The sequence below is a fragment of the Eptatretus burgeri genome, chromosome 5, assembly GCF_056783735.1.
Source record: "Eptatretus burgeri isolate ZD-2024b chromosome 5, Ebu_testis_v1, whole genome shotgun sequence".
NCBI lineage: Eukaryota > Metazoa > Chordata > Myxini > Myxiniformes > Myxinidae > Eptatretus > Eptatretus burgeri.
In genome coordinates, this window is record NC_140965.1 from 77,130,475 (window position 1) to 77,143,576 (window position 13,102).

At 51.6% G+C, this 13,102-nt stretch overlaps 1 protein-coding gene across 1 annotated transcript; it reads left to right on the forward strand.

Moving 5' to 3' along the window:
* The first annotated feature begins 10,397 nt into the window (after positions 1-10,397).
* On the forward strand, positions 10,398-12,068 carry LOC147026741 (achaete-scute homolog 1-like). Its single transcript, XM_085882504.1, has 2 exons — positions 10,398-11,416; positions 11,813-12,068. Exon 1 carries the CDS (start codon positions 10,837-10,839, stop codon positions 11,404-11,406), a length of 570 nt encoding a protein of 189 aa, XP_085738630.1. The 5' UTR covers positions 10,398-10,836; the 3' UTR covers positions 11,407-11,416; positions 11,813-12,068.
* Positions 12,069-13,102: the final 1,034 nt, after the last annotated feature.

Here is a 13,102-nt window from a genome sequence, read left to right on the forward strand (position 1 = left end):
GGTGAGCGTGGGGCGATTTGGCCCCGCCTCCAGGGCGTTGGAGTGCGTTCGCTATATGCAAATTCATGGATCAAAAAGCATTCACGCCCACTTTTCCTCGGTCCAATGGGGAGCCAGTTAGAGGTGAAGGGTCGGAGGTAAAGGGTCAAAGGTGAAGGGGCGAAGCCACGGGGCATATAAGGGGCCGCGTTCGTCAGTCGAGGCAGTTAAGAGTTCGCAGTTGGGAGTTCGCGGAGCCAGTGAAGAGTTGGGACGAGTCAAGAGAGGAGACGGAGAGGGCGATCGGACGAAGCTGTGGAGAGGCGGCGGCGGCAAAGGCGGTTGAGGGGGTGCTCGCGTCGGATTCGGGGAACTGCGGAGGGAGAGGCCGGCGGCGCGACCGAGGTCGTGGTGGAGACGCTCGTCGCGGGACCCGAGACAGGGAGATATCCTCCTTTCCCCCGAGCATCAACAACCCCCTCCTGTTTCCCCCCGCGCTGAGATAGTGCGACAAGGGGGCCCCTTTCCCACCCCCTACCAGACACTGTCCGCGAGGCCCACGGAGTTGGGGCGCCACCGCCACTTTGCGTCTCATCATCAGACGGGTAGGCCCGACGCGGTCTCGGCCCCAGGCCCGCCTCATCCTTGAGGGTGGTCCTTTTCTTTTGCTTTGGGTATATGTGTTGGCGGCGCCGTCTGTGAAGTAAAATTGTATAAGTGTTGCCGTGTGCTCGGTAGTCGGATAGCTCTGCATTGTCTTCTTCTTTTATATTTGCTTTTTGTGTAATATTGTGTGTTTCTTCTCCTTTTACATTTGCTTTGGGTGTAATTGTATATGTGTGCTTTCCGTTCATCGTGAAATAAATGTGCTTTATGTTGAACTGTTTTCCCGCTTCGCTTCGTCTTTTCCTTTGTTGAATCTCCATCTTACTTCACGTAAAGGGTTGGTTGTGGGCTAAAACGCCCGATAATTAATCGAACCGTCGAGGCCGACGATAACACCGCTCGGTTATCCCGATAGTACGGAACGGGTCGCTTAAAGTGGCCCGTGTCCGAAGTCGACCTGCGGCGAGGTGCGATCGCCCGGTCTACCCTCCGTGTGGGTACTTAGGTAGGTCGAATTTGGCGAGCAACCCTATCCCACGCGGGGGGCCGATTGGCACGATCGTGGTGAGGCCGAAAGGTCCACCCGTGACTGGTTCCCGGCGTTAGTCCGAGAGGGTCACGACGGGATTGTCCGTCCGGTGGGCGACGTGCCGCGATTCGAGTTACGTGGTCGTTCGCACGCCGGCGGGCGCGAATCCGCAACACTGGTGTCAGGTCGTGCGATATAAACCCATCGCCCTCCTCGCGGCACTGGTATCGGAGAACGGGAAAACGGGCTCTCCTGTCTCCAGCTAAATTCACGGGAATCGGTCCAGGGGTGAGAGGAGCGACCCCCGATTCCCTCCAAATTACGAGCGAGCTAAATTAACGCTTTACGAGAAGCAAGATGGCGTCTCAAGGCGAGCGGGAGCCGGGGGTATTAGAAATGGATATAGAATGTGTAGAATCCATGGCTCAGGATGAAATCCCCGTGCAGGAAATGTTGATTGTGCAGGAACATGAACTCCCCCAACTGAGCCCAGAGCCCGAAATAGATGCGGCGGCGGCCGCGGTGGATGACACCTCCTCCCCCTCTCCACCAAAACCCCCCGATCCTTGCCGAAACGGCTCACCCAAGCGCACCCGACATGGCCCAGCTATGCGCCATGCTGGCGGCAATGACAGCGAGGATGGATGCGAATACACAAAAAATGGATGAAATAAAAAGCATGAACGAAAAGATGGATACAAACACAAATGAAATGAAAAACGAAATGAAAGGCATGAACAAGCAAATGAACAAGCAAATGAACGGAATGGAAACAAACATGAAGGAAGAAACTAAAAAGCTGCGGGGTGAGACGCAGAACATGGGCCGATGCCTGCAGGCGGACATGAAGGCCGTTAGCAGGGAGCTTAAAATGGCGACTCCACGTGTGGGAGCGAACGAGCTGGGAGGGGGTGCAACGGCTGACAGGCCCGCGGTGGAGGCGGGTGACAAAATAATTCGGGGGGCGTGTTGGGCGAGGGTCGTGACAGAAAAAGTGACGGTAACCGAGAGGGACAAACTAATTGGGGTGACGGAGACGTGCACGAGGGAGATAACAAGGGGAGAGACAGAAATAATAGTTGAGACAAGGGAGGTAAAGGGTGAAGAGGTGACTGAGTTGGCAGAGACACGGGAGATGGGAACGATAGAGGGAAGACTGCACGATGAAGACGGGGTAAGTGACGCACACACACACACGGAGGTATGGAGGACAATGGGGGTGAGCTGGTGGACTTGGTGGGGACCCAGTCCGAGCAGCTGGATGGCCTCCTCCAGGAACGAGGGGAGGGAGTATGCCCCCTTGAGGCGAGTCACGACCAGGTGAGTTCGGTCGTGCTTTGCGAGGTTGAGGGGACGAGTGCTGTGGACAGGTGCACGGAGAGCTTGGGGGGTATAGAGGCCCCGGAGACCCTTGTGGGGACACGAATCCCCAGTGTGGTTGTCCTTGTGTGTGTGGTGCAAGGTGTGAGTGCGTCCCCGTGTGTGGAAGCGACCCCGTGTGTGAGTGGTGTGGTGGCGATTGTGCCGGAGTACGTGCTTCCCAGCACGCCGTGTGGAGAGGCACCGCGGTTGAGTGCCCCGCGTGTGTGAGTGAGGAACGGTGTATGAGTGAGGCACGGTGTGTGGATGAGGAACCGCGGGTGAGTGCCCCCGCGTGTGCGAGTGGTGTGGTTTGTGTGAGGGAAATGGCATGCGTGAGTGAACGGCCGAGTGCAAGGGAGACCGTGTGTGTGAGAGAGCGGTATGTAAGGGAGATGTCGGTGGACATGTGTGAACATGCAGCCGCGTCTCCCGGGGTGAATGTAATGGAATGGAGTGTGAGCGTCGTAACACGCAGGTGTGCGTGGGTCGAATGGCGACGACGGCGACATGTGAGGAAAGAAAGCCGAGTAGCGGCTGTAGTTGTTTCGGGGACCGTGCCGGGTTCACCCAGCAGTGAGCACGAGGTCCGTGCTGTGCAACGCACGAGGCCCCCACGTGCTCGCTTGCGAGAGTGAAGTCCCGGTCCGGAAACGCACGCGGTGGATTTGCCGATCCCGCGGACGGACAAAGTTTAGGCAGGATAATGGATTTGGACCGGACGGGTTCTCCGCGCGATCGTGTGTGTTAAGCTCCAACGGGCAAGGCACATGTGTTCGCGTGGGGAACCCCTCGAGACGTGGGGCTTGTGTTTTTATGCGCATGGTGATGTCATGGCTGCACGTGGGGTTGGAATCCGGCACGAGGGGTATCCCTGCCGGATGGTACCGTCCAAGGAGGGACGAGGAACACGTGCAGCTGCATGACGTCACGGTCAGGTGCAAAGTGCGCGAGCTGTGAGTTGCCGCGCTGGTGATGCGCATGTAAAAAAATAAAAAAATAAAAATAAAAAAAAAACAAGCCTCACTTTCGGGTGCACAGGATTCCTGGGCAAGGTATGGAAGACCCCCTTGACCAGGGCACAGGATGGAAACTAGTTTGGGGGAAGGGTTAGCTTAGCTAGACCGACTTCATGGGCAGGGGTAAGTCCTCATGGAGTCCGTGGAATGGATTAGTTAGAGGGATTTAGATGAGCTTTAGGTGGGGAAATAAAAGTTATTTTAGAGATTTGGAGACAGTGACAGACTTGTGAATGTGTAGAGGGGATGTAGTTTAGCGACGTAGTGTTAAATGGAATGTGATGTAGTTTAAGGGACGACGTGGGAGCACGAGTTAGTTAGGGGAGGTAGTTAGAAGGATGGCAGGGTTCAGCAGTGTGTGTGTTGAAGAGTTGTGGGTTGTGAGGTGAGTACATGTGCTTGTTGAGTGAGTGAGGCCAGCGGGTCTGTGTATGGAGCGAATGGGGAATGCATGGTGCGATGAGTGATTGGGGGGAGGAGTGACTCCCGCCCAAGGGACCCCGGGGTCAGTGTAGAGTGAGTTAGGGGGTTAGTCAAATTTACAAAATGGAGGTCATTTTGTTGTTGGTAGGAGTGTAGGCTCGAAACCCATTTGGAGGGGTGCAGGAGCCCTGTTGACGGGCTGGGAGCGTGGCTGCGAAAAGTGAGTATCGCTGAGTGGGTACCCCGGGCACCAGGCTAGTCGGCCGTGGTAGGCCAAGGGCCCATGGGGGGGCCGGGATAGCGTAGTGGGCACGGGTGCGCCTGCTTGGTGCGGGGGCCCGGGGCGCCATTAGCCGCGTGGGCAGTGTTGTGGGCACGGGTGACCCTCGGAAAGGGGCCTGGGAAGCCAGCCTGCCACGTGTGCGTTTCAGGGAAGGTGCCATGGGGGGCACTCCCCGGTGTTAGGGAGCTGGTAGGCTCGGAGGCAGTGTAGTGCCCGGGGGTGCCATAGCGGGAGAATCAGCAGAGGGTCATGCCTGCCAAAGGGAGCCACATGTCCCAGCCATGAGACCGTGTGAGGGCACGGAGAGAAAATTGGGGGGCGAGGCCCGAAATTGTGAGGACACCAACACAGGCGACGGGAATCTGGGTTGTTAGAACCAATAGTTTAAGTGAGAGGCGCTTGTTGAAGCCCCGGGGTAGTTTAACAGTTAAATGGTTAGGGTAGATTAGGAGATGTACCCCTCCGCACCATCTATCCCCTCGCTCTCGTTGTGGGCCGCTGGACCCACTTTGGTTATAGATCTCCGAACTCTGGGGAGGCCATTCTGAGGCTTGAGTTGGGCCTCGACACAGGACGTTAGCTCTCCCTTACTCCCCTCTGGGAAGGGAACGTAGGGGTTGGGAGTAGGCTAGGTGACAGGATAGGTTAGCCGAACAAGGACAGTACAGGGGGTTAGGGGACGATTTATAGTGGGGAAGTAAAAATAAAAACAACAAAAAAATAAGTTGGGGCTAAATCGGGTTTGACAAATTAAGGGAGTGGGTATAGACAATGACAGGCAAAGGCGATAGGTTGGGAGGGAGACCGTAGGGTAGGTCCGAGTGGCCAGCACCACCGCACTCCCTCCACCAACCTCCACTGAACGGCAAAGGCTGGCCAGCTTCATCTGCCGGCTGGCTGTTTTCTGCAAGGCCTGTGCCATCGGCTGGCCGTGTTTTGCTTCAAGGCCTGTGCCGGCCACTTCCTCTGCTGGCTGTGTTGCTGCAAGGCCTGTGCCGGCTCACTTCATCTGCCGGCTGGCTGTTTTTCTTCAAGGCCTGTGCCGGCCAGTTTGTCTGCCGGCTGTGTTTGCCTGCAGCGGCCTTCTTCTGCGGGCTGTGTTTGCCTGCTGCCTTTGCCATGCCATGCCCACTGCCCCTGTTCACCAGCCCCGTTCAATTTTTGCTTTGCCCCCCCTGTTCATTGCCATGTGCGCCAGGATCAAAGCAACAGTTTGCAAGCTGCAAGAACTGCCCTGTTGGCAGCTACAACACGGGCCTGCAGTGGCGGCCCGTGCACCGTGTTTGCGTCCATCCATTCATCCATCCATTCGTTGTGTTCATTGCGTGTGCCACTTGAGCTGGCACGGAGACTGCGTTTGTGCAGCCCATGCACCGTTGTGGTTCACTGCGTTCAGTTCAAACCATTCATCCATCCATTCGTTGTGTTCATTGCGTGTGCCACTTGAGCTGGCACGGAGACTGCGTTTGTGCAGCCCATGCACCGTTGTGGTTCACTGCGTTCAGTTCAAAAGGGAAGGCCTTGGACTGCGAGTGAGCAGCCGGCCACGTTCCCTGTCACCTGCATTATTTGAGCCAGAGACTGCATTCGAGCAGCCTGGCTCCCTGCTAACTGCTTTCTTTTTGCAGAGTTCATTGATCCTGGGCCATGGTTTAGTGTAAAATTTGTAAGTTAAGGTTAAGATGTACTGTAAATATGAGTGCGCCCCCGGCATGTCTGTCTTAGCGCCGGCAATTTTATTTAAGTCGTCCGTGTGAGTGAGTTTGTTTAGGTAGTTACTCAGCCCTCAGGTTATTTATTTTGGGGACACGAATACCATGAATGTCGCACTCAGGGATCCGTAGGTAAAATGTACTAGGGGAAAACTACACATGATGGCACACGAAAATTTAACGACTCGGGACGAGTCTGTAAAAAGGGGAGGGGGTAGTGTTGTGGTTGACGAAATTCACAAACTACCATTCAGGTCCCTTAGGTGAGATATCTCTGTAAGTATATGTGTAGTTAGGCCCAAACCTGTTGTTTAGAGGGAATAAATGTCATTTATGCGGGCTGCGACCCTTTTAGATAGCCGTTTTTCTTTTACTATCTTTATTTTGGACCAGCCGCCATTACTACCACCACCAACCACGTCTCAACAGCCATCACACAACAACCACCAACCACAACGCCGCTTCACAACAACAGCCACGACCTTTACCGTCACAACTCGCCACCATCGCATCACCACCATTCTTGCGCCACTTGTGGGCACCGATACTGGACTCGTGCAGGGCGCGCACCGAGCAGCGTGTTCAGAAACATCACAGACTTTCCGAAGAAAACGGATCAAAAACGACTCACGCCCACTTCTGTTCCGTCCTATCGGTGAGCGTGGGGCGATTTGGCCCCGCCTCCAGGGCGTTGGAGTGCGTTTGCTATATGCAAATTCATGGATCAAAAGCATTCACGCCCACTTTTCCTCGGTCCAATGGGGAGCCAGTTCGAGGTGAAGGGTCGGAGGTAAAGGGTCAAAGGTGAAGGGGCGAAGCCACGGGGCATATAAGGGGCCGCGTTCGTCAGTCGAGGCAGTTAGGAGTTCGCAGTTGGGAGTTCGCGGAGCCAGTGAAGAGTTGGGACGAGTCAAGAGAGGAGACGGAGAGGGCGATCGGAGGAAGCTGTGGAGAGGCGGCGGCGGCAAAGGGGGGTGGGCGGGTGCTCGCGTCGGATTCGGGGAACTGCGGAGGGAGAGGCCGGCGGCGCGACCGAGGTCGTGGTGGAGACGCTCGTCGCGGGACCCGAGACGGGGAGATATCCTCCTTTCCCCCGAGCATCAACAACCCCCTCCTGTTTCCCCCCGCGCTGAGATAGTGCGACAAGGGGTCCCCTTTCCCACCCTCTACCAGACACTGTCCGCGAGGCCCGCGGAGTTGGGGCGCCACCGCCACTTTGCGTCTCATCATCAGACGGGTAGGCCCGACGCGGTCTCGGCCCCAGGCCCGCCTCATCCTTGAGGGTGGTCCTTTTCTTTTGCTTTGGGTATATGTGTTGTCGGCGCCGTCTGTAAAGTAAAATTGTATAAGTGTTGCCGTGTGCTCGGTAGTCGGATAGCTCTGCATTGTCTTCTTCTTTTATATTTGCTTTTTGTGTAATATTGTGTGTTTCTTCTCCTTTTACATTTGCTTTTGGTGTAATTGTATATGTGTGCTTTCCGTTCATCGTGAAATAAATGTGCTTTATGTTGAACTGTTTTCCCGCTTCGCTTCGTCTTTTCCTCTGTTGAATCTCAATCTTACTTCACGTAAAGGGTTGGTCGTGGGCTAAAACGCCCGATAATTAATCGAACCGTCGAGGCCGACGATAACACCGCTCGGTTATCCCGATAGTACGGAACGGGTCGCTTAAAGTGGCCCGTGTCCGAAGTCGACCTGCGGCGAGGTGCGATCGCCCGGTCTACCCTCCGTGTGGGTACTTAGGTACGTCGAATTTGGCGAGCAACACTATCCCACGCAGGGGGCCGATTGGCACGATCGTGGTGAGTCCGAAAGGTCCACCCGTGACTGGTTCCCGGCGTTAGTCTGAGAGGGTCACGACGGGATTGTCCGTCCGGTGGGCGACGTGCCGCGATTCGAGTTACGTGGCCGTTCGCACGCCGGCGGGTGCGAATCCGCAACAATATGTATATATACATATATAAAAAAAAAAAATATATATATATATGTAAAGATTGTGGCTATTGGGATGACACAGATTTAAAGAAGAAGAAGAAGAAGGCGCTTCCAACCAAAAGTAAAATCCCCGATCAACTCCGCTAATTTCCACTGGATCACGCACTACCGATGGCAGAGGTATACACACTACCGAGTGCCCTTCTAGTTTTTTTAATGTTTCTGTGCATCACCCTTGAGGCCCAGCTGCAAGTCACCAACTATATTTCCAATAGAAGAGACGTAATTACTTTTTTGAAAACTGTTTTTCCAGTTTTTTATCCTGAAAAATAGACCGTAGTGAACACACCGTCATGTTAAAAGATTGTCCTTAAAACCCATTCTTAAATCGTCTTTATGAAGGGGGACAGACAAATACACAAATCCACATTGTATATTATATCGGTAAATTAATCTACAGATTGCAATGTCGAAGAGGTGGATATTTACCAGACTTGGCTGTGTAATGGTTGGAGTGTCTGCTGTGAGTCTGGGAGCTTTGTGGTTGGTGGTTAGTGGTTGGTGGTTCAAACCCTGGCCAAGTAATACTAGAGTTGAAAAACAGTAGGCCTACACCTTGCGTCCTTGGTTTATGTTCAGCATTTAAAAGGGTAGAACAGGGACAAACAACCATAGTGTGGTGATAATGGTGTACTGTGCAGCCTTTGATTGGCCGAACAGCCTCCTTATGTATCAATGTTCCTTATGAGGGAACTCATGGTATTATTATGACTATAATCCCACTCCCAGGAGGGAGGGAACGGGATATTGTAATCATCCGGTTTGTTACTTACGGAATCGAAAGATTTCGTAAGTATATTGATGACTTCCGTCATCTGTTTGTTTGTTACTTACGAAATCTAAAGATTTCTTCCTTAAACCTAAAGATTTTCTAATCTATCTAAAGATTTCCTATCTAAAGATTCTAAAGATTCTAGATCTAAAATTCTAAAGATTTCGTAAGTATATTGATCACTTACGTTTCTGTTTATTTGTGTGTTTGTTTGTTTGTAGGGAAGATAACTCGAGAACGGAAGAAGCTACCAATGTCAAATTACACCACGTGATTCAGGAGGGTGATGGCTAGCGCTGATTAGATTTTGGTCAAAATCGGTCAAAGGTCAAGGTCACAGTGAGGTCAAACATCCAAAAAAAAGTTAAAACTCGAGAACGGAAGAAGCTACCAATGTCAAATTTCACCACGTGATTCAGGAGGGTGAGAGCTAGCGCTGATTAGATTTTGGTCAAAATCGGTCAAAGGTCAAGGTCACAGTGAGGTCAAACATTCGATTTTTGATGGTTTTGTACAGAATCATTGTAGAAACTTCTGGTTTGCGTCGCTACCTTCTCCAGAGATAGCTTTTATTAGACAAGGTCAGAGGTCAAGTTGACGATTTCGTAAGTACCAGTCTATGACTGCTTGTTTGTCTGTTTGTTTGTTTGTCTGTTTGCAACATTATGGCAAAACGGCTTTAGCAAACACCCTCAAATTTAATCCACAGGTGGGCAATGAACCTTGGACGACCCCATTATCTTTTGGGTCCAATTGGATCAAAGGTCAAGGTCAAGAGCACGAAAAGATCAAAATCGTTTTTCACTCATAACTTCATCAAAATGATCTGATTTACTTCAAACTAAGCTTCTCGTGAGCCTTATTCTATTTGTCACTTATAATCCTACCCATTCCTCTTGTGAAAAATGCATATTTATGAAGATCGGTAGGGTCCGAAGTTTTGGGGGTCATGGTTATCGGTCAAAATTACAAATTTTCCATTATAAATCAAAAAAAGGTTAGGAATGTACGTGTTTACTACGGAAGACATGTATCAAGTCCTTTATTGGCTTTCATTTGACACCATGACCTTTGACCTTACGTGGCCTTGAAAGGTCAAAATCATTTTACGGTCATAACTGTCAAAAATGGTTTAATTGACTTCAAACTAAGACTAAAATATTCCTTATAATCAACATTCAGGTTAAGGATGTATCAAATTTAAATTTGATCCCCAAAATAACTTTAGGCCTTAAATGGGCGGGATTTGTTGTGCCTGGTTATTATTATTAATATTATTATTATTATCATTATTTTTATATTAGGAATATCTGCAAATATATGTGATGTTCAATTGTCCACACACTCTCCCCTCATCGAGCCCCAATTAACTACAAAAACGTAACTAAATGAGACGGTTAATGCATCCCGTCCGCTATTCCATGCAGGTGCTCACACTGAAAGGCGCCACTCGAAGCTCCGTGTTGTTTTGGGGAAAGCGAAGGAGGATCGGGGGTTTTTTTTTTCTTGGCAGTCTCCTCGTCCCCCGCCCCCCCTCTCCTCCCTCTCCCGCGGCGTGAGCTTCGCTGCGGAGGCCGCACGCGCCGCGCCTGCTCCGGCACGCGCCAACGGCGCACGATTTACATGACAGTTGAGGGAGGGGTGCACGGTGAGGTGAAGAGGAGCGAGCTCTTCGATCTCAAATGCGCGTCGCATCGCACCTCCTCCCACCTACACTGCACACAGCTCCACCATATCGCCCAGTGAGGAGCTCGAGCTACCCCCTTACCCTCGGTCTTTATATTAACCACAGTACCCCTCCCCCCAACCACCTACCGATCTTTCTTCCTCCTTCCTCCCTCCTGCACAACCACCCTACTTTGAATCACCCCTCCACCAGGCTGTGTGGCGACAACGACGGGCTTATTTAAGGCGGCGCCTTTCGGGATCGACCACTCGCCAAGCTCAGGGCAGCCACGCGCACGGCACGCGCTGCTCGTGCCGCCCTTCCCGTGGCCAATCCAAGACCCGTGAAGGCAGAGCGAGACGAGCACCGGTTTAGGGCGCAATTTTTCCCGCCAGTCTTTGGACCCTTTGCAGGCATTTTGGGGTTTCTTCCCTTAACGTCTTCCCACCCCCACCCCACCCCCTCCCCGTCCCTAAGCAGTCACCGTTTCGGCATGGCGACCTTCGTGGCCGAATCTTGCCTCTTCGGTGTGGACGCGTCGAGCGACACCGACAGTGCAAGTCCAGGGAAAGGCAAACCCGCGGAGAACCCGTCGCTCGGTGGGAAGCGGCCCCGCGCAGCGTCGCCTGAACTCCTCCGTTGTAAAAGACGCCTGCACTTCTCCGGCCTGAGCTACGCGCTCCCGCAGCAGCTACCGGCAGCAGTTGCGCGGCGGAACGAGCGAGAACGCAATCGCGTGAAGCTCGTCAACCTGGGCTTCGCCACCCTGCGCCAGCACGTTCCTAACGGGAGCGCGAACAAGAAGATGAGTAAAGTGGAGACTCTGCGCTCGGCGGTCGAGTACATCAAGGCCCTGCAGCAACTGCTCGACGAGCATGCGGCCATCTCTGCGGCACTACTACCTCCTGGGGTGCCGTCGCCGTACTTCTCTCCTGTGTCGGAGCTCAACTCCGTGGCGGGATCCCCCGGCGCTCTCTCGTGCTACTCGTCTGATGAGACGTCGTCGTGTGAACCGCTCACTCCAGAAGAGCAGGAGCTGCTGGACTTTGCGAGCTGGTTTTGAGACCATTTCGGTGCGTGCACCATGTAGACCGTCGTGCTCAGGGATGGGGGGCCGGGAGGGGGGTCCATCGAGGCGCGGATGTGGGTTGGCGATTTTGGCGAAGATAAAAAGAAAAAAAAATGATATCACGATATAGAAAGCGGCGCCGTTTTTGTGTTGGTTTAGGGTGAGACGTTATTATTTACACGTCATCTCATCTCATGTCGTCATACTCGTGGATTCTGGGCGCGTGTGAAAAACGGGGGGGGGACACTTAATGGAAATCTCCTCATCAAAGCGCAGTTGCCTTTCGACGCACACAGGTGTCAATGTTAAAAGAACCCAACGTATAACATACCTACATAATGTATACGTCATCACGTTGTTAAATGCGTTAACGTGTTGTTTGATTTCTCATCCTTGACAGATTATGGAATTGAGCAAATAACTCCGAAGACTTTTGACCGTACGCCAAGTGATGAACGGCAGGAAGACACTCAAACTGATTGCACTGAACTCATTACCTTCCCTGTGGCTCTGCTGCGGCGATTCCCTGCAAAGAATAAAGTGCGAGAGGAGGCCACGGGATGCTTGTTCTTCTTACTTCACGCGAGCACATCGCCGGGCGTCGCGCGCGCGCGTGTGCGCGCGCGCGCTCGCACGTGTGTCGGGGTGGGGTGGGAGGGACCTTTTACCTCCTCGTGGTCGTCCGCTCCATCTTTAGCTTTATACGTATTTATTTGTAAACACACAGTGCCTTTTGTTTTTGCGGCAGACGAGTAATGGAAATGTATTTGTAACTTTATAATATAAGATTGCGTGTAATGATCATGGTCATTTACCGTTTTATACCTGAATCCTTGGGGAAGAGATTATGCTATATGATAAATGTCAATGTGCCATGTTCGTGCAGGGATGTAAACAACTGCTACGAAGCCTTTTCCTTCTTCATGTTGCTACTCCCACTTCGTCGGGGAATTTTAAAGAGATGTTTCATCGGTATAGTTCGCAAATGGTTTATATTATTGTATCTATTTTGTTCACGACATAATTATGATATCTTTGTACATAAGAGTTTGTTTCCTTTTTTTAAATGTTATTTTTGTAAATTAACTTCTATACATGCAGTGCAGTTGAAATCACGACTTCCTAATTTGGTCCATGACGTAACAGTTAACAGGGGGGGGGGGGGGTGTTCAAAAAGTTCTATGAACGAGATATCACCAGAGTCCAAGAAAAGCAACTTTTTGCTCACGAAGTACATATATATATATATACACACACACACGCCATCGGTCAAAAGTTTTAGAACACCCCCATTTTCCAGTTTTTCCTGAAATTTAAGCAGTTTAATATTTCATTGTACTCTGTAATTAAAACATAGAACAAATAAACAATTGCACATAAAAAAAGAAGTCATGGAATCATTTTGTTGAACAAAATTTAATCTAAATTTTTGACTCATCAAAGTAGCCACCTTTTGCAGACATAACAGCCGAACATACTTGTGGCATTCTTTCCACAATGGAAATCAAATATTGTTCGGAAAGTTCTTCCCAACACTGTAGCAGAAGTTCCCACAAATGTGTTGCACTTGTAGGTTGCTTTGCTTTCACCCTTCTGTCCAGGACATCCCAAACCAGCTTGATGGGGTTTAAGTCTGGAGACTGTGCTGGCCATTCCATGATTTGAAGTTTACCGTCTTGTTCTTTTCTTC